Source organism: Rhinatrema bivittatum, chromosome 2, assembly GCF_901001135.1.
Source record: "Rhinatrema bivittatum chromosome 2, aRhiBiv1.1, whole genome shotgun sequence".
NCBI lineage: Eukaryota > Metazoa > Chordata > Amphibia > Gymnophiona > Rhinatrematidae > Rhinatrema > Rhinatrema bivittatum.
Window position 1 is genome coordinate 818,026,173 of NC_042616.1, and position 22,450 is coordinate 818,048,622.

General features: G+C 48.5%; 1 protein-coding gene across 2 annotated transcripts in view; it reads right to left on the reverse strand.

The window, feature by feature from the left end:
- LOC115085822 (casein kinase II subunit alpha-like) overlaps nt 1-22,450 on the reverse strand; it is a 134,933-nt gene that overhangs the window by 101,686 nt on the left and 10,797 nt on the right. For both annotated transcript variants that reach the window (XM_029592290.1, XM_029592289.1), the window contains exon 2: nt 9,622-9,733. In XM_029592290.1, coding sequence (XP_029448150.1) covers nt 9,622-9,733 — 112 coding nt within the window. The remainder of the gene's footprint in view (nt 1-9,621; nt 9,734-22,450) is intronic.

The window sequence follows — 22,450 nt, forward strand, 5'->3', positions numbered from 1 at the left end:
GAGAGCCACCATTATCGCCTCCTTGAGCAAGGAAAAAGGTCCTGGGTGGCACAGCTACCCTGAAGGCAAGACCTCGAAACTCCTAAAGATTCAGAATAGCAAAATAGACTGCTGATGTTCCCAACAGGTGGGAATATGCATTCAAGGCCAATACGAACTTTCTTTCTTAGACATGACCAAATAAATAGAATAACAGGCTGTATATCTCTGCAAATGAGAAACAGGAAATACTGCTTTCAGGTTCAACATCCGTTGTCACATTACTTCCACTTCTACCCTCTGCTAAGGAGAATTAAATAGAGAGACCATGAAGACATCCAGAGGAATGTGAAGAAATTCTAGAGCATACCCATCCCAAAAAGCTTTGAGCTTCGAGAACACATTGATCCAAATTAATCTGGACCCACTCATGGTAAAAACGGGAGAGACGCCAGCTACCTCCTGAACCAACAGATGAGCCTGCAAACCTTCACTGGAAGACCGAGGAGCTCAACCTCTGGAGGCTGCATCCTTTCAAAGTCCTCAGGGGAGAAAGGACTGAGATCTGCGGAAGGGGTGGGACCTCTGGGAAGAACCTACCCTATAAGGCCAAAGGCTTTGCTTTAGGATAACCTCAATCCTTCTACCCTGAGCATCCTTCAGTACCGCACCTCTCTCTACCTAGGGAAACACAACTACTCTTTGGTCTGCGGATCCAAAGGGTATAAACCCACCAAGATGTGTCCTATTGAAAGGACGCCCCGGTGCATTCCATTCCAGATCAGTCAATTCCTGGAGTGCAACCCAGAAAGAAAGAAACAAGAAGTCTTGTCTAGGGTAGCAAAACAGGAACTATCTTCTGCATTCCCACGAAGCTAGTCCCAGCCACTCTGAGGGTCTTCAATGCCTGACAGACCAAACCCGGCAACTCTTTTCTAAGAAAGAAATGGAGTAAAGTTCAATTTGGCTCCAAAGGTGTGGAAACGTTCCCTATCACCATCAATATAATTGGTATCATTTTGATTCACCTGCATTTGAGCTTAGTCAGGCTGTATTGTGTCTTGGAGCTTGGCCTTGGAGCCAGGAGGGAGGAGAACTTGGAATGCACGAACCAACCTTATACAGCACTGCCGATACAGAAGACTGGACCTGGAAGAAGGGTTCATACCAGGCCTCACAGGCTCAAACGTGACACCCTGAGAGCTAGTGGGGAAATCGCCCCGAGCATCCAGGCAAAGCTGACACAGGCTTAAAGAAAGCTGTGGCTGAATGACCCTGAAGTGGCATGCAGCACAAATAGATAAGTGCTTAGGCTTCCTCACCACGGGTGCCATAGTTGTAAGCATGCAGCATAGTCAAAGCTCGCAACTGGAATATGTGCATATAAACCCACACCCAAAGTGGGCGCCCAAAAAGTGTGCACACACATATACGTGCCTAGGCCGCATGCCCAACTCAGCATCCAAATCTGGGCTCCCAGTACACCAAGGTGTCTAAGCAGGATGCACAAATGGGCGCACAGGCATGGGCCAAGTGGCCCACAGCACAAAAATGTGCCAAAACTCCTCATGGCCTACCACATGTTCAAAAAGGGAGAAGCCTGCGAGCGGGGCCTAGCCCTAAGGCTGCTCAACCCGCCATGCTTGCACTGCCGCCTCAGCTCACAGAACTCCCCAGAGACGTGACCGGGTTAGCCTAAGACTTGTTTTTTTTCAATAAGAGAAATGTTCACCTGAGCTCAGGCCTCCGTGCTGAGGGCAGGAATGAGTACTGGCTACGGAGGAGGGGGGGGGGAAGAGATAAGCCCATACCATCAAGCCTCTCTCAGCCGGCAACCGCTAATCACACACTAGGGCCAGGACCATCAAGGCTACCAGACTGAGGCACTCCACTGAAGGAAAGAAAGCATGCTATCCCTCAGGAGGCAAATGGCGCTATATATAGCCATTTCCTCCCAAAAAGACACAAGAACATGCCATACTGAGCATCCTGTTTCCAACAGTGGCCAATCCAGGCCATAAGAACCTGGCAAGTACCCAAAATCATTCCATGTTACCATTGCTAATGGCAGTGGCTATTCTCTAAGGGAACTTAATTACCGTATTTTTCGCTCCATAAGACGCACCTAGGATTCAGAGGGCTAAAATTTAAAAAAAAAAAATTTTGTGCTAAACCGGCTCTGTCCCCGGGCGTCTCAGAATCTTATGGAGCAAAATTAGGGAAGTGCATAACATTTTTTTTTCTCCCCATTTTGTTTTCGGGTCTGGGGACGGCCATTTCGGTCCACTCCCCCAGATCAGAAAACTTTTATCTTTCTCTGGGAACCCCCCCCCCAAAAAAAAAACAAACCCCATCCCAACCCTTTAAATTACTTAACCCCCCCCCCCCCTGACCCCCCCCCCCCCCCAAAGACCTGCCAGAAGTCCCTGGTGGTCCAGCGGGGGTCCAGGAACGGTCCCGGGAGCGATCTCCTGGGCTTGGTCCATCGGCTGCCAGTAATCAAAATGGTGCCGATGGCCCTTTGCCCTCACTATGTCACTGGGGCCGACCAATGGCAGCAGTAGCCCCTGTGACATAGTAAGGGCAAAGGGCCGTCGGCTGCCAGTAACCAAAATGGCAGCCGACGGACCATCGCTGGACCACCAGGGACTTTTGGCAGGTCTTGGGGGGGGTCAGGAGGGTGGGGGGGGGTTTATTAGATTTTTAGGTTTTTTTTTTTATATTCGCGCCATAAGACGCACATACATTTTCCCCCACTTTTGGGGGGGGGAAAAAGTGCGTCTTATGGAGCGAAAAATATGGTAATAGCAGGTAATGGACTTCTCCTCCAAGAACTTATCCAATCCTTTTTTAAACACAGCTATACTAACTGCACTAACCACATCCTCTGGCAACAAATTCCAGAGCTTTATAAGAAAATTATTACTTACCTGCTAATTTTCGTTCCTGTAGTACCATGGATCAGTCCAGACAGTGGGTTATGTCCCCAATCCAGCAGATGGAGTCAGCACAAGCTTTGAGGGGGCGTATCCATATATCCTACTACCCCCTCTGCAGGAGTTCAGTATCGAGTATATCAAAGCCCGAGTAGAAACCCCCGAAGGATCAAGTTTGTGGAAACAGATAATTAAAACAATTGTAACCGCAACAAGTAACTGCAAACATCCTACCAACTTGTAGGGAGTTGTGAAAAACAGCAAAAAGGAAACTACTGTGAAGACACAGAGCACTGTGAACAGGAAACAGCGCAGAGCTGAGCAGGATCAAGAACCCAAAACGCGGTGGGCGTCTGGACTGATCCATGGTACTACAGGAACGAAAATTAGCAGGTAAGTAATAATTTTCTTTTCCCTGTACGTACCTGGATCAGTCCAGACAGTGGGATGTACCCAAGCTTCCCTAAACCGGGTGGGGTCCTGCGAGGCCTGCTCGGAGAACCTGCTCGCCAAAGTGTCCAGAGACCGAAGAGGCGAGGTGCAGACGATAGTGCCTCGAGAACGTGTGTAACGATTTCCAGGTGGCTGCCCTACAAATTTCCTGCGAGGATACCGAGCGAACCTCCGCCCAGGAAGCCGCCTGAGAACGTGTAGAATGCGCTACGATTCCGGGTGGGGGAGTCCGTCCCGCCCCAATGTAGGAAGCAGCAATGCCGGCCTTCAGTCATCTGGCAATGGTAGTCTTCGAGGCCTGAGACCCCTTCTTAGGACCGGCCCAGAGTACGAAGAGATGGTCAGAGGTCCGGAACTCATTTGTAGCCTCCAGATAGAGGCGCAGAGTGCGCTTGACATCCAAGAGACGGAGCGTCTTCGGCTCTGAGGAGGAGAAGGACGGCAGCCCCACCGTCTGGTTCACATGGAATGCAGAAACCACCTTCGGCAGGAAGGAGGGAACGGTGCGAAGCGAAACTCCAGAGTCGGAAAAACGGAGATAAGGCTCTCTACACGACAGAGCCTGCAGCTCCGAGATGCGTCGAGCAGAACAGATGGCCACAAGAAAGTCTTGAGAGTGAGATCCTTTATCGTCGCGCTGCGCAGCGGCTCGAACGGTGGTCCCGACAGGGAGTGAAGCACAAGGTTAAGACTCCAGGAGGGACAAGAGTCCCGTAACGGAGGACGGATATGCTTGACACCCTTGAGAAAACGAGCAATGTCAGGATGCTGTAGAAGAGAGCCCCCATCGCTCAACAGCGAACCAAGGGCGGCCACCTGAACCCGTAGTGAATTATAGGCGAGCCTTTTTTCCACTCCCGCCTGTAGAAACTGAAGGATCTGAGGTACAGAAGCCTTAGCGGGTCTCGTGGCCTGGCTGGTACACCACAGCTCGAACACCTTCCAGACCCGAACATAGGCCGCCGACGTCGATGTTTTTCGTGCCCGCAATAGCGTGGATACTACCGCCTCCGGGTAGCCCCGACGCCGGAGGCGGCGCCTCTCAAACGCCAGGCCGCAAGACAGAAGAGTTCTGCCTGCTCGAAAAATACCGGGCCCTGATGTAGGAGCTGGGGGAGGTGCCCCAGCCTGATTGGCCCGTCGATCACCAGCTGTAGAAGGTCTGCAAACCAGGGTCGCCTGGGCCATTCCGGAGCGACGAAGACCACGGTCCCCTGATGGCTTTCTATTCTGCGGAGCATCCTGCCCACCAGAGGCCATGGTGGAAAAGCGTAGAGCAGAAGATGTGGGGGCCACGGAAGGACCAGGGCATCCACTCCCTCGGCGCTGCGCTCTCTCCGGCGACTGAAGAAGCGTGGAGCCTTGGCATTGAGAGCGGACGCCATCAAATCCAGGTGGGGGGCCCCCCACCGATGGACGATAAGTTGCATCGCTTTGTCGGAGAGAGACCACTCTCCTGGGTCCAGCAGTTGACGACTGAGGAAGTCTGCCTGGACGTTGTCCACCCCGGCGATGTGCGAGGCCGCTAGCCGGACGAGATGACGCTCCGCCCATTGCATCAGTAGCACCGCCTCGAGCGCTACCTGCGGGCTGTGCGTGCCTCCTTGTCGGTTGATGTAGGCCACGGTGGTAGCGTTGTCCGATAGAATTCTGACTTCCCGGTTCCGAAGAAGCGGGAGGAAATGTCGCAGAGCTAGCCGGACTGCCCTGGTTTCCAGATGGTTGATTGACCACTTCGCCTCCACCGCGGACCACGTCCCCTGCGTGGCGCTTCGATTGCATACTGCACCCCAGCCTGCTAGACTGGCATCAGTAGTCACCACCACCCAATTTGGCAGATCGAGGGACACGCCCCGGGGCAGGTTCGGCGGATCCAACCACCAGCCCAGACTGTCCCTGGCATTCTGCGGGAGCGGGAGAATCATCTGGTAGTCCTGTGATACTGGTTTCCACCGGGAGAGGAGCTCCCACTGTAAGGTCCTGAGGTGCGCGAAAGCCCAAGGTACAAGGTCGATGGTGGACCCCATCACTCCCAGGAGTTGTAGGTAGTCCCAGGAGGTGGGCTCTGGTAATGCAGAGAACAGTCGTGTGTGACCCCGCAAGGATTGAGCCTTGTCCTGGCGCAGAAAAACTTTGCCCAGTATGGGTGTCGAAGGTCGCCCCCAAGAAATCCAAGCGTTGCGAGGGAGTGAGGGAGCTCTTGGAGAAGTTCACTACCCATCCCAGGGAATGTAGAAACCGTACTACTCGAGTCACCGCTGAGCGTCCATGATCGAATGACTTCGCCCGGATGAGCCAATCGTCCAGATAAGGATGAACCAGGATGCCTTCCTTCCGGAGGGCTGCAGCCACGACTATCATGATCTTGGTGAAGGTGCGCGGCGCCGTCGCCAATCCGAACGGGAGAGCCGTGAACTGAAAACGCTGGTCCAGGATTTTGAAACGAAGGAAACGGTGGTGGTCCGGGCGGATGGGAATGTGCAGGTAGGCCTCCGTTAAGTCCAGGGAGGCGAGAAACTCCCCCCGATGTACCGCCGCAATCACTGATCAGAGCGTTTCCAAGCGGAACCGAACGACTCGAAGGGATTTGTTGACTTCCTTGAGGTCCAGTATAGGCCGGAAGGAACCGTCCTTCTTTGGCAGGACGAAATAGATGGAATAGTGGCCCGAGCCCACCTCTCCGAAGGGCACGGGCGCAATAGCGCCTATCTCCCGGAGTCTGTCCAGAGTCAGCTGCACCGCCCTTCTTTTGAGGTCCGAGCCACAGGGAGAAAAGATGAACCTTCCCTGCGGAGGGCGGACAAATTCCAATGCGTAGCCGTGTTTTATGGTATCCAGGACCCACTGGTCCGAGGTGATCCGCGCCCACTCCACGTAGAAAAACGTTAGCCGGCCCCCAATCCTGGGGACAGAGGAGTGGGCGAGACTGGCATCATTGTGAAGACTTGTTAGAGGGGTTCCCGGGTCCGGGAGTAGTGCGTGCGGGCCGACGCCCGCGAAAGGAGCGCGACCAGGGCTGAGACCTGGGGGCGAATGGCCGGGAGCCCGCCTGTCTGTATCCCCTGTAGCGCCGCTGCGCTCTGGCTCTGGTCCGAGAAGAAGAAAACGCTCTGGATGGACGAAACCTATCCTCCGGCAGCCGATGAACAGCGTTCTCCCCCAGGGACTTGATGATCTGATCCAAATCCTCGCCGAAGAGGAACTTGCCCCTGAAGGGGAGAGAGCCCAGACTGGACTTCGAGGACGTATCTGCCGCCTAGTTGCGTAGCCATAGTAGTCGGCGTGCCGCCACTACTGATACCATGGATCTTGCGAGGACCCGAAAAAGATCGTACGAGGCGTCCGCCCCATACGCCACCGCGGCCTCCAGCCGATCCGCCTGGGCAGCCTCATCGGCCGGCAGATTCTGAGACGTGAGGAGTTGTACCCAAAGGAGACTAGCCCGCTGGGCAACCGAACTGCACATCACCGCCCGCATGCCAAGCGCGGAGACCTCGAAGACCCGCTTAAGGAAAAACCTCCAACTTACGATCCTGTGTGTCTCGCAATGCCGCACCTCCCGTTACTGGGATAGTCGTCCTCTTCGTGACCGCCGACACTGCGGAGTCCACCTTTGGGACCTTGATGAGGTCCAGAAAATCTTCAGGGAGCGGGTACAGCTTTTCCATCACCCGGCTGCTCTTCAGGGAGGCCTCCGGGGTGTCCCATTCCCTGGTGAGAAGTTGTAAAAACGAGTCATGGATAGGAAAAGCCCGAGCCCTCGGCCGAAGCGCCGCCAGGACTGGATCTCCCTTCTTTGAGGAGGTGACGACAGCGGGAACCACTGGAGCAGGCGGGTCCGGTGGAGGGTCCAAATCTAATTCCTGAATGATCTGCGGGATGAGGTCGTCCAGTTCTTCCCTCTGGAAGAGGCGTAGGGTATGCGGATCATCCCCTTCTTGCGTGCCGTCCCCTTGTCCCCCGTCCGGGAGGTCAGGTCCCTGTCCCACTGGGTTGGGCACCGCCCCCACTGCCGCTGGCGCCGAACGGACCCGAGTAGGAGGACGGGCCCCCCCCCCCGAAGGGTCGGGGGGGGGCCGGCGCCGAGGGCGACATCCGTGGGATCTTAGGGGGGGTGGGTCCCACAGATGTGTCCAGCCCCTGTAGATAAGCGGTATGCATGAGCAGGATAAACTCCGGAGAGAACCCCGGCCTGCTCGGGTGCGCTTCGGGGGCGGCGTGGTTCCTGCTCCCTGGCCCTGGGTGCTTGGCTCCTGCACCAGAATCGGGGGGGCGCCCCCGCTTGTAGGGTCTTCCCGAGAGACGTTCTCCCTCGTGTCCTGCGCCTCCGGGCGCTCAGAATGTAAGCTGGCCCCCGTTCCCGCCAAAAATGGCGGAGTGGCCGGCCCGCGCCGCCCGGGCAAAAAAGAAAATTCAGTAAGGGACTGTGAGGTACCTTCCCCCCCGGGAAGGCATTGTGCACAGATGCCCTCCCGGGAAATCCAGGACCCCGGGTCGCCGCAGGCCGCACAGCGCAACAGCCGCAGCATCGGGATCGCCGGGGGAGAGATGAAAAACGGCGGCAAAAAAAGAGCAAAAGCCTCGGGGGGGGGGGGGGGGGGGCCACGCGCACGAAAGCGCCGCTGCGGGGGGGCCCGGGCGGCCCGCACTGCCCGCTGTCCGCAATTACAGGGGGGTGCCGCGGGGGGGCCTTCCCGGCCACACAACCCGCCCCAGAAGTCTTTCCCAAGCGCGGCAGCAGCCCACGAGGAGCTGCAAAATGGCCGCGGGTGAGGGAGTGTAAAACGAAGAGGCCGGCACCACCGGCTTTCGCGGGCACCGGGAGCTGTGCTGTGAAGAAAAGCTACAGAGGAATAAAACCAACTTATCCCTGCTGCAAAGAGAAATAAACAGCACGGCTGCAGAAAAGAGACAGGAGAGATAAGCCACTCCCCAAAAGGTGAAAGGACCCTGCTTTACTTTCTTTTTTTTTTTTTTTTAAACTTGATACAAACTTGATCCATGAGAAAAAGGCAGCAACATAATCAAGCAAAAGAAGTGAGAAAGAAGGAAAAGGAGGGGAAGCCTGATTCCCCTACTCGCATCTGCTGGAGTCAGAAGATACTGAACTCCTGCAGAGGGGGTAGTAGTATATATGGATACGCCCCCTCAAAGCTTGTGCTGACTCCATCTGCTGGATTGGGGACATAACCCACGGTCTGGACTGATCCAGGTACGTACAGGGAATGTGCGTTGAGTAAAAAAGAACTTTCTCCGATTAGTTTTAAATGTGCCCCATGCTAACTTCATGGAGTGCCCCCTAGTCTTTCTACTATCCGAAAGAGTAAATAACCGAGTCACATCTACTCGTTCTAGACCTCTCATGATTTTAAACACCTCTATCATATCCCCCCTCAGTCGTCTCTTCTCCAAGCTGAAAAGTCCTAACCTCTTCAGCCTTTCCTCATAGGGGAGTTGTCCCATCTCCTTTATCATTTTGGTTGCCCTTCTCTGTACCTTCTCCATCACAATTATATCTTTTTTGAGATGCGGCGACCAGAATTGTACACAGTATTCAAGGTGCGGTCTCACCATGGAGCGATACAGAGGCATTATGACATTTTCAGTTTTATTCACCATTCCCTTTCTGGACCACAGCAGTGAAGGCTACCGGACTGAGGGCACTCTACTAAGGGAGAGACCAAACGGCATCACCTCAGGGAGGCACGTGGTATACTTGTCTTCCCATATTTCCTTTTTATTCCTTCTTCTTCCTTTCTTCCTTTTTATTAACTCACAGGCACGCCCCCCCCGAAGGGAAATGCATGACCACCATCTGCTGGAGACAGAGAATGGCGGGCTGATGTCGGGGCGGGACTATATGGCCGTGACGTCAGCTTTTGCTCTGTCTCCATCTGCTGGTAGAGGTGCATAACCCACTCGTTGGGACTGACCTAAGCAAACACTAAGCAAGCACATTATAAACAACCACAAAAGGAGAATTTATTCTAAAGTTGATCATGTGCACATTCTACATACACACAGCAGGAGTGTGCACTTGATAAACATACAGAGCATGGGAGCTATGAACGCTGCAGCCACAGCATCCCCATGAGTATCCACAACGTAAATATACACGGCTGGTGCAATGGCCGAGCGCTGCCCCTTAGGTGCACATTGACAGCTGAGAGATGCTTGCAGCTGCTGGTGTCATCTCCTCCGTAGATACATCATTTACATATGAAACCCGGGGCAGGCCTCTCCCTGCACTCACCTTCAGGATCTTCACCACCACCTTCTCATTGTTTGTAATGTTAATGGCTTCAAACACTTCGCTATATTTGCCACGGCCTAGTTTTCTCACAAGTTGATAGTCATCTTGATTCCTGGGGAAACAGGAAAGTACAACATGCAAGTTATTTAAATCAAAATCAACTCAAGCTATCAACACATTCCCCTTGCTGAGTCAGATTTTCACATCAGAGAGCTCCACTGGGAACATTAGGGACAAGCTCTGGAGGCAAGATCATGAAACATGATGGCAGACAAAGACCACAAAGATATCTAGTCTGCCTATTATAGACAAAATACCACGGAGAGTCACCGATTTCAGAGTTTAGACATCCAAACAGTAATTATTCTAATAATTACCCCAGGCTTTACCTCACACTCTCCCACAGCTAAGGATCCTCTGTGCTTATCCCAGGCTTTACCTCTCACTCCCCCACAGCTAAGGATCCCCTGTGCTTATCCCAGGCTTTACCTCTCACTCCCCCACAGCTAAGGATCCTCTGTGCTTATCCCAGGCTTTACCTCTCACTCCCCCACAGCTAAGGATCCCCTGTGCTTATCCCAGGCTTTACCCCTCACTCCCCCACAGCTAAGGATCCTCTGTGCTTATCCCAGGCTTTACCCCTCACTCCCTCACAGCTAAGGATCCTCTGTGCTTATCCCAGGTTTTACCTCTCACTCCCTCACAGCTAAGGATCCTGTGTGCTCATCCCAAGCTTTACCCCTCACTCCCTCACAGCTAAGGATCCTCTGTGCTCATCCCAGGCTTTACCCCTCACTCCCTCACAGCTAAGGATCCTCTGTGCTTATCCCAGGCTTTACCCCTCACTCCCTCACAGCTAAGGATCCTCTGTGCTTATCCCAGGCTTTACCTCTCACTCCCTCACAGCTAAGGATCCTCTGTGCTTATCCCAGGCTTTACCCCTCACTCCCTCACAGCTAAGGATCCTCTGTGCTTATCCCAGGCTTTACCCCTCACTCCCCCACAGCTAAGGATCCTCTGTGCTTATCCCAGGCTTTACCCCTCACTACCTCACAGCTAAGGATCCTCTGTGCTTATCCCAGGCTTTACCTCTCACTCCCTCACAGCTAAGGATCCTCTGTGCTTATCCCAGGCTTTACCCCTCACTCCCCCACAGCTAAGGATCCTCTGTGCTTATCCCAGGCTTTACCCCTCACTCCCTCACAGCTAAGGATCCTCTGTGCTTATCCCAGGCTTTACCCCTCACTCCCCCACAGCTAAGGATCCTCTGTGCTTATCCCAGGCTTTACCCCTCACAGCTAAGGATCCTCTGTGCTTATCCCAGGCTTTACCCCTCACTCCCTCACAGCTAAGGATCCTCTGTGCTTATCCCAGGCTTTACCCCTCACTCCCCCACAGCTAAGGATCCTCTGTGCTTATCCCAGGCTTTACCCCTCACTCCCTCACAGCTAAGGATCCTCTGTGCTTATCCCAGGCTTTACCCCTCACTCCCCCACAGCTAAGGATCCTCTGTGCTTATCCCAGGCTTTACCCCTCACTCCCTCACAGCTAAGGATCCTCTGTGCTTATCCCAGGCTTTACCCCTCACTCCCTCACAGCTAAGGATCCTCTGTGCTTATCCCAGGCTTTACCCCTCACTCCCCCACAGCTAAGGATCCTCTGTGCTTATCCCAGGCTTTACCCCTCACTCCCTCACAGCTAAGGATCCTCTGTACTTATCCCAGGCTTTACCCCTCACTCCCCCACAGCTAAGGATCCTCTGTGCTTATCCCAGGCTTTACCCCTCACTCCCTCACAGCTAAGGATCCTCTGTGCTTATCCCAGGCTTTACCTCTCACTCCCCCACAGCTAAGGATCCTCTGTGCTTATCCCAGGCTTTACCTCTCACTCCCTCACAGCTAAGGATCCTCTGTGCTTATCCCAGGCTTTACCCCTCACTCCCTCACAGCTAAGGATCCTCTGTGCTTATCCCAGGCTTTACCCCTCCCTCCCCCACAGCTAAGGATCCTCTGTGCTTATCCCAGGCTTTACCCCTCACTCCCTCACAGCTAAGGATCCTCTGTGCTTATCCCAGGCTTTACCCCTCACTCCCCCACAGCTAAGGATCCTCTGTGCTTATCCCAGGCTTTACCCCTCACTCCCTCACAGCTAAGGATCCTCTGTGCTTATCCCAGGCTTTACCCCTCACTCCCCCACAGCTAAGGATCCTCTGTGCTTATCCCAGGCTTTACCCCTCACTCCCTCACAGCTAAGGATCCTCTGTGCTTATCCCAGGCTTTACCTCTCACTCCCCCACAGCTAAGGATCCTCTGTGCTTATCCCAGGCTTTACCTCTCACTCCCTCACAGCTAAGGATCCTCTGTGCTTATCCCAGGCTTTACCCCTCACTCCCTCACAGCTAAGGATCCTCTGTGCTTATCCCAGGCTTTACCCCTCACTCCCCCACAGCTAAGGATCCTCTGTGCTTATCCCAGGCTTTACCCCTCACTCCCCCACAGCTAAGGATCCTCTGTGCTTATCCCAGGCTTTACCCCTCACTCCCCCACAGCTAAGGATCCTCTGTGCTTATCCCAGGCTTTACCTCTCACTTCCCTCACAGCTAAGGATCCTCTGTGCTTATCCCAGGCTTTACTCCTCACTCCCTCACAGCTAAGGATCCTCTGTGCTTATCCCAGGCTTTACCCCTCACTCCCTCACAGCTAAGGATCCTCTGTGCTTATCCCAGGCTTTACCCCTCACTCCCCCACAGCTAAGGATCCTCTGTGCTTATCCCAGGCTTTACCTCTCACTCCCTCACAGCTAAGGATCTTCTGTGCTTATCCCAGGCTTTACCCCTCACTCCCTCACAGCTAAGGATCCTCTGTGCTTATCCCAGGCTTTACCCCTCACTCCCTCACAGCTAAGGATCCTCTGTGCTTATCCCAGGTTTTACCCCTCACTCCCCCACAGCTAAGGATCCTCTGTGCTTATCCCAGGCTTTACCCCTCACTCCCCCACAGCTAAGGATCCTCTGTGCTTATCCCAGGTTTGGTCATTGTTGAAAAATACCATCCTAGAAGCACAGTCCAGATGTATTCTACACATTAAGAAGGGTGGAAAGAAGGCAAAACGATCACTAGCATGGTTAAGGGGGAGATGAAAGAAGCTATTTTAGCCAAAAGATCTTCATTCAAAAATTGGAAGAAGGATCCAACAGAAGAAAATAGAATAATGCATAAACGTTGGCAAGTTAAATGAAAGACATTGATAAGAATTTGAAAAAAAGTTGGCCGTAGAGGCAAAAACTTACAGTAAAAACCTTTTAAAATATATCTGAAGCAGAAAGCCTGTGAGAGAATCAGTTGGACCGTTAGATGATCTAGGGGTTAAAGGGGCACTTAGAGAAGATAAGGCCATCGTGGAAAGATTAAATGATTTCTTTGCTTCGGTGTTTACTGAAGAGGATGTTGGGGAGGTACCCGTAATGGAGAAGGTTTTCATGGGCAATGATTCAGATGGACTGAACCAAATCACGGTGAACCTAGAAGATGTGGTAGACCTGATTGACAAACTGAAGAGTAGTAAATCACCTGGACCGGATGGTATACACCCCAGAGTTCTGAAGGAACTAAAAAATGAAATTTCAGACCTATTAGTAAAAATGTGTAACCTATCATTAAAATCATCCATTGTACCTGAAGACTGGAGGATAGCAAATGTAACCCCAATATTTAAAAAGGGCTCCAGGGGCGATCCGGGAAACTACAGACCAGTTAGCCTGACTTCAGTGCCAGGAAAAATAGTGGAAAGTATTCTAAACATCAAAATCACAGAACATATAGAAAGACATGGTTTAATGGAACAAAGTCAGCATGGCTTTACCCAAGGCAAGTCTTGCCTCACAAATCTGCTTCACTTTTTTGAAGGAGTTAATAAACATGTGGATAAAGGTGAACCGGTAGATATAGTATACTTGGATTTTCAAAAGGCTTTACCCCTCACTCTCCCACAGCTAAGGATCCTCTGTGCTTATCCCAGGCTTTACCCCTCACTCCCCCACAGCTAAGGATCCTCTGTGCTTATCCCAGGCTTTACCCCTCACAGCTAAGGATCCTCTGTGCTTATCCCAGGCTTTACACCTCTCACTCCCCCACAGCTAAGGATCCTCTGTGCTTATCCCAGGCTTTACCCCTCACTCCCTCACAGCTAAGGATCCTCTGTGCTTATCCCAGGCTTTACCCCTCACTCCCCCACAGCTAAGGATCCTCTGTGCTTATCCCAGGCTTTACCCCTCACTCCCTCACAGCTAAGGATCCTCTGTGCTTATCCCAGGCTTTACCCCTCACTCCCCCACAGCTAAGGATCCTCTGTGCTTATCCCAGGCTTTACCCCTCACTCCCTCACAGCTAAGGATCCTCTGTGCTTATCCCAGGCTTTACCTCTCACTCCCTCACAGCTAAGGATCCTCTGTGCTTATCCCAGGCTTTATCCCTCACTCCCTCACAGCTAAGGATCCTCTGTGCTTATCCCAGGCTTTACCCCTCACTCCCTCACAGCTAAGGATCCTCTGTGCTTATCCCAGGCTTTACCCCTCACTGCCTCACAGCTAAGGATCCTCTGTGCTTATCCCAGGCTTTACCTCTCACTCCCTCACAGCTAAGGATCCTATGTGCTTATCCCAGGCTTTACCCCTCACTCCCTCACAGCTAAGGATCCTCTGTGCTTATCCCAGACTTTACCTCTCACTCCTCCCACAGCTAAGGATCCTCTGTGCTTATCCCAGGCTTTACCCCACATTCCCTCACAGCTAAGGATCCTCTGTGCTTATCCCAGGCTTTACCTCTCACTCCTCACAGCTAAGGATCCTCTGTGCTTATCCCAGGCTTTACCCCTCACTGCCTCACAGCTAAGGATCCTCTGTGCTTATCCCAGGCTTTACCCCTCACTCCCTCACAGCTAAGGATCCTCTGTGCTTATCCCAGGCTTTACCTCTCACTCCTCCCACAGCTAAGGATCCTCTGTGCTTATCCCAGGCTTTACCCCTCACTCCCTCACAGCTAAGGATCCTCTGTGCTTATCCCAGGCTTTACCCCTCACTCCCCCACAGCTAAGGATCCTCTGTGCTTATCCCAGGCTTTACCCCTCACTCCCTCACAGCTAAGGATCCTCTGTGCTTATCCCAGGCTTTACCTCTCACTCCCTCACAGCTAAGGATCCTCTGTGCTTATCCCAGGCTTTACTTCTCACTCCCTCACAGCTAAGGATCCTCTGTGCTTATCCCAGGCTTTACCTCTCACTCCCTCACAGCTAAGGATCCTCTGTGCTTATCCCAGGCTTTATCCCTCACTCCCCCACAGCTAAGGGTCAGGAATTATTTTACTGTTTTGGGCAATGGCATTGTTATCTATGAACATAGGGTGTTCATGCTAAAGTGCGTTCATTAGTGACCCAAGTCTCTGGTTCTTCCCTGGAGCTTTGATCTCTGGCTGACCATTTATTTAATTCCCCTCACCTCCATCTTCTGTCTAGCACTTGTAACCTGGTCACTGCTGCTTCGGCCTCTTTTCTTCCTACAAGTCTGAGACCTGTGCAGTTAGCGTAAGCTATTTGAGCCACATGGGACCTAGATATAGAGCCACGTGTTTCAAAAAGAAAATTAGGTTCTTACCTTCGATAATTTTCATTCCTGTAGTACCAAGGATCAGTCCAGATTCCTGGGTTTTGCCTCCGCACCAGCAGGTGGAGACAGAGCAAGATTTGACAGGCTCTGACATACATACCAGGGTCCGTATCCTTCTCCGCATGTGATGAGAAATATAAATGTATGTCTTCCCAAAATCCCGTGCTCTCATCTACAAAAAAAGTTCTAAATGAACCATTCTATTTTTATCAATTATAATAAAATATATATAGAAGAACGAGGCTAGTTTCATATTACTGGTGCATGCCTCCACGGCCTTGCATCCTTCTTATGATATAATCATCAACTTGCCTCCTTCCTCCTTTTGTTCTTTTAATTTGTTTTATAAATAATTTTAATGTGATATTAATCAAAAAAATTTTTTTTTAAAAACAATTGTAATCTCCACTGTGCATAAAACAGGATAATCTAACTTGTATTTTTTTTATATTAAGTACTTCAATTACGTTATCCCTTTGCTTGTGGAAGATTATGTCTCAATCTCCGTTTTGTCTATATGCCTTTCCTTTAAATTCCCCAAAAGGGTTTTGTGAACGCCATGATCTTATATGTTAGACTGCCAATATCCAAATAAAAACTGTTAGAGACTTATCTCCCGACACAGCTGCGTTTCGTTCTTTCTTCGTCAGGGGAGTATGTCCGTTCCTGTTGTCTATTCCATGGTTGATCCAAAATTCATAGCTTATTTGTTCCGGCTGTCCGTCTCTCTCTCTGGCGCATAAGCTCCGAGTGGCGGCGTTTTTTAGCGCTTCAACTGTGCTTTAAAAACTAGTCAGCAGATCTCACCTCGACCAATGGGGTTGGATGCGTGTAACGTACTGCGTCATCCTCGCAAACGATTACTGATTGGTGGTCTCAAAATTAAAGAGCCGCTTGTCCCAAATAAACATATGTAAGTGCCCCTTCCTTTTCAGATTAAACTCGCCCACTCTACTTCTTCGTTTAATCCTCGTGGTACCACTGTATTCAACCGAAAGATCCATTGTTGTTCAATGTAGTTCAATTTCCTCCTTTCGTCTCCGCCTGTGTTATAACTGTCAACTTTGTCAATGACTGTCCATCTTAATTGATCAAAAACATGATCGTGTTCAATACAATGCTGCACCATAGGTGCTTCCACTGTTTTTGTGTTTAATTTCGATCTATGCTCGATCAATCGAGTTCTTATAACTCTTGATGTCCTGCCTATATAGTTTTTAGGACAAGGACACTGAATCAAATAGATCACATTTTTTGATGTACAATCAGTGTCACTTTTTCTCATTATACAGTATCCTGTAACGGGATCCTTCCATTCATTGCTCTCAATGGTGGTTTTGCACATGTCACATCGTTGACATGCCATGTGATTTCCTCTTGTAGTTTTCTCTTCAGTTTCTCTAACAATATCTGCGTGAACCACCATGTCTTTTATGTTAGATCCCCTCGTTGTAGCTATTAGTGGAAATTCTTCAAAAACCTCGTGTACTGATAAAATAGGCCAATGTCTTCTTATGGAAGCTGTAATGGATGCCGTTGCTGTACTTTGAGGAATAATACAGGTTAGTCTACCTTGTTCCTTCTTGTTTCGATATTGGAGCAATTGATTACGGTCAGCATATTTTGCTCTTTTGTATGCTCTATTTATGATTTTTTTAGGATATCCTCTATCCTTAAATTTGTTCTTCAAGTGTTCTGCTTGTCTCTCAAATTCTTCAGAGGTGGAACAGATTCTTTTATATCTAAAGAATTGGCTTGCTGGTAATCCTTGCTTCAAAGACAAGGAATGATGACTGTGATATTTCAGTAGTGTGTTTCTCTCAGTCTTTTTGTGATGTACAGTTGTCTCCAATGTTTGTCCTTTTCTTTCTATTAATACATCTAAGTAGGAAATTTTTTGTAGACTGCTCTCCGATGTGAACTTTAAATTCACATCCACTGTGTTTATCCACAGTAGAAATTTATCCAATTCTTTTTTAGTTGACATCCAAATCAAAAAGACATCATCGATGTATCGACGCCAGTATTTAATCTTGGACCACCATTGGGATTTATAAACATGCAGTTCCTCGAATTGGGTTACGTAAATATTTGCAACTGAAGGTGCTAGCGATGACCCCATAGCAATTCCATGGGATTGGTGATAAAACTTGTCACCAAATCTGAAATAGTTGTTGGTCAATACTAATTCCAAAAGTTGTTGTAAAAAATGTAGGGGTATACGCTGCTTCCTTTCTTTAGCCAACTGTGACATGACAACTTGTATGGCTTCTTGTTGCGGGATTTGCATATATAAGGATTGGATATCCATGGTAATCAACCAACATTCTCCATGTGTAATCTGAACTTTTGCGATTTCCTTCAAAAACTGAATTGTGTCTTTCAAATATGATTTTGCTCCAATCACTATTGATTGTAAGATCTTATCAAGTAGGATTGCCGGTGGCTCCAACACTGTATTTCGAAGTGAGACAATTGGTCTTATCGGAGGAGGCATAATTTCTTTATGTACCTTTGGCACAGAATATATCAATGGAATTTTTGGATGTTTATTTTGTAAGAATCGCTTCTCTTTAAGTGTTAAAAATGGCACTTCTTCTGTAAGATCTTGGATGGACTCTATCAGTGTTTGGGTGGGATCCCTGTCCAAAATGTGATAATATTTCTGATCTTCTAAATGTTGTAACATTGTAGTTCTGTAAGTGGAAATGTCCTGTACCACAATCGCACCTCCCTTATCAGCCGGTTTGATTACTAATTGTCATGTTGGGTGCCTCAGGGCCCCATAGACCCACATATCATCACGTTTAAACATATGATCCTGAGAGATCTTGAAATTATGGAGAAGAAAGAAACACCTAGACACCATAACCTCACCAAGGAGTTGAGGACAGCCCTTCAAAAATTATCTAACGAACGACAATTAGTAATCAAACCGGCCGATAAGGGAGGTGCGATTGTGGTACAGGACATTTCCACTTACAGAACTACAATGTTACAACATTTAGAAGATCAGAAATATTATCACATTTTGGACAGGGATCCCACCCAAACACTGATAGAGTCCATCCAAGATCTTACAGAAGAAGTGCCATTTTAACACTTAAAGAGAAGCGATTCTTACAAAATAAACATCCAAAAATTCCATTGATATATTCTGTGCCAAAGGTACATAAAGAAATTATGCCTCCTCCGATAAGACCAATTGTCTCACTTCGAAATACAGTGTTGGAGCCACCGGCAATCCTACTTGATAAGATCTTACAATCAATAGTGATTGGAGCAAAATCATATTTGAAAGACACAATTCAGTTTTTGAAGGAAATCGCAAAAGTTCAGATTACACATGGAGAATGTTGGTTGATTACCATGGATATCCAATCCTTATATATGCAAATCCCGCAACAAGAAGCCATACAAGTTGTCATGTCACAGTTGGCTAAAGAAAGGAAGCAGCGTATACCCCTACATTTTTACAACAACTTTTGGAATTAGTATTGACCAACAACTATTTCAGATTTGGTGACAAGTTTTATCACCAATCCCATGGAATTGCTATGGGGTCATCGCTAGCACCTTCAGTTGCAAATATTTACGTAACCCAATTCGAGGAACTGCATGTTTATAAATCCCAATGGTGGTCCAAGATTAAATACTGGCGTCGATACATCGATGACGTCTTTTTGATTTGGATGTCAACTAAAAAAGAATTGGATAAATTTCTACTGTGGATAAACACAGTGGATGTGAATTTAAAGTTCACATCGGAGAGCAGTCTACAAAAAATTTCCTACTTAGATGTATTAATAGAAAGAAAAGGACAAACATTGGAGACAACTGTACATCACAAAAAGACTGAGAGAAACACACTACTGAAATATCACAGTCATCATTCCTTGTCTTTGAAGCAAGGATTACCAGCAAGCCAATTCTTTAGATATAAAAGAATCTGTTCCACCTCTGAAGAATTTGAGAGACAAGCAGAACACTTGAAGAACAAATTTAAGGATAGAGGATATCCTAAAAAAATCATAAATAGAGCATACAAAAGAGCAAAATATGCTGACCGTAATCAATTGCTCCAATATCGAAACAAGAAGGAACAAGGTAGACTAACCTGTATTATTCCTCAAAGTACAGCAACGGCATCCATTACAGCTTCCATAAGAAGACATTGGCCTATTTTATCAGTACACGAGGTTTTTGAAGAATTTCCACTAATAGCTACAACGAGGGGATCTAACATAAAAGACATGGTGGTTCACGCAGATATTGTTAGAGAAACTGAAGAGAAAACTACAAGAGGAAATCACATGGCATGTCAACGATGTGACATGTGCAAAACCACCATTGAGGGCAATGAATGGAAGGATCCCGTTACAGGATACTGTATAATGAGAAAAAGTGACACTGATTGTACATCAAAAAATGTGATCTATTTGATTCAGTGTCCTTGTCCTAAAAACTATATAGGCAGGACATCAAGAGTTATAAGAACTCGATTGATCGAGCATAGATCGAAATTAAACACAAAAACAGTGGAAGCACCTATGGTGCAGCATTGTATTGAACACGATCATGTTTTTGATCAATTAAGATGGACAGTCATTGACAAAGTTGACAGTAATAACACAGGCGGAGACGAAAGGAGGAAATTGAACTACATTGAACAACAATGGATCTTTCGGTTGAATACAGTGGTACCACGAGGATTAAACGAAGAAGTAGAGTGGGCGAGTTTAATCTGAAAAGGAAGGGGCACTTACATATGTTTATTTGGGACAAGCGGCTCTTTAATTTTGAGACCACCAATCAGTAATCGTTTGCGAGGATGACGCAGTACGTTACACGCATCCAACCCCATTGGTCGAGGTGAGATCTGCTGACTAGTTTTTAAAGCACAGTTGAAGCGCTAAAGAACGCCGCCACTCGGAGCTTATGCGCCAGAGAGAGAGACGGACAGCCGGAACAAATAAGCTATGAATTTTGGATCAACCATGGAATAGACAACAGGAACGGACATACTCCCCTGACGAAGAAAGAACGAAACGCAGCTGTGTCGGGAGATAAGTCTCTAACAGTTTTTATTTGGATATTGGCAGTCTAACATATAAGATCATGGCGTTCACAAAACCCTTTTGGGGAATTTAAAGGAAAGGCGTATAGACAAAACGGAGATTGAGACATAATCTTCCACAAGCAAAGGGATAACGTAATTGAAGTACTTAATATAAAAAAAATACAAGTTAGATTATCCTGTTTTATGCACAGTGGAGATTACAATTGTTTTTTAAAAAAAATTTTTTTGATTAATATCACATTAAAATTATTTATAAAACAAATTAAAAGAACAAAAGGAGGAAGGAGGCAAGTTGATGATTATATCATAAGAAGGATGCAAGGCCGTGGAGGCATGCACCAGTAATATGAAACTAGCCTCGTTCTTCTATATATATTTTATTATAATTGATAAAAATAGAATGGTTCATTTAGAACTTTTTTTGTAGATGAGAGCACGGGATTTTGGGAAGACATACATACCAGGGTGCCACCCACAGCCTGTATTACGCAATGTCAAAGCAGAATGATCCCCAACTGTAAACTAACTATATACATGAAGATCAACCAGGGAACCCTCGGATCACTCCCCTCCAACAATGACCTGACCCAGACAAACGGTAAGAAACAGATATAAGGAGCTACTCAGAGCCAACAAATTTAGAGCAGATTTAGGAACAGTGGACTCTCCGAACTTAATGCAGCAGTGGGAGGGACTCTGGACTGATCCTTGGTACTACAGGAACGAAAATTATCGAAGGTAAGACCTAATTTTCTTTTCCCTGTACGTACCGGATCAGTCCAGACTCCTGGGATGTACCAGAGCTCAACTACTTGGGGTGGGAAACGGAGAGGCCCGCTCTCAACACGCCTGCTCCGAAATCGCCCTCCCTGGACATCCAGACGATAATGACGTGCGAACGTGTGCAACAATTTCCAAGTTGCTGCTCTACAGATCTCTAGTGGGGAGATCTGCTGACACTCCGCCCAGGAAGCCGCCTGGGAGCGAGTAGAGTGCGCCTTCAGTTCCAAAGGCAAGTGTCGACCAGCTAAAAGGTACGCAGAATTTATGGCTTCCTTCAACCACTGCGAGATGGTGATCTTGGATGCCATATTACCCTTCTTAGGACCCTTCCAAAGAATGAAGAGGTGATCCGAAACCCAAAAACCATTAGTGACTTCCAGGTAGCGTAAGAGGGCCCTACACACATCCAGCTTCCTCAAATCCCTGGAAAGGGTATCCGATCTGTCTATATGAGAAAATGTTGGAAGCTCCACCAACTGGTTCAGATGAAAGGAAGAAACTACTTTGGGTAGAAAGGAAGGAACCGTCCGGAGACTAACTCCAGACTCAGAAATGCGCAAGCAGGGTTCCCTACAGGACAATGACTGAAGTTTATTTATTTATTTATTTTAAACTTTTATACACCGGCATTAGTGTGCAAACATCACGCCGGTTTACAATATAACAGACAGTTTGGAAACAAAGTACAATGAACAGGGAGGGGGGAGGGGAGCATAAAACGTGCAGATTACACAAGAGAAAAATAGAGCAGGAGGAAGTACAGCGTAACTCCTAATAAGATATTAGGAGAAGTAACAAGAGGGCAATAAGGTAAAATATATACAAGGTACAAAATTGAAGTATTTACAAGAGCTATGACAAAAAAGAACATTAACTAACATGTCGGACATGATTTATGGTAAAAGGAGGATTTGAGATCCAAAAGGCCATCAAGTTGAGTAGAGGAAGAGAGGGGGGTCAAAGGGAGGCTCTAGTGAGGGGGGACAAGGGAAGGCTCTAGTTGAAGGGGGGGTCAAAGAGAGGCTCTAGTGAGGGGGGTCGAAGGGAGACTCTAATCAGGATAGGCTTGTCGAAATAGCCAAGTCTTTAGTTTTTTTCTGAATTTAGCATAGCATGGTTCAAGTCTGAGCAGGGTAGGTAGGGAATTCCATTGCCTGGGGCCTGCAATTGAGATTGTGCAGTCCCTGGTGGAGGAGAGGTGGGCTTTTTTTAAGGAAGGTACTGTGAGGGTTCCTCTATAGACGGCTCTAGTGGGTCTGTCAGAGTGAGTAAAATGGAAGGGTTCATCTAGCCAGTTGGAGTTATGA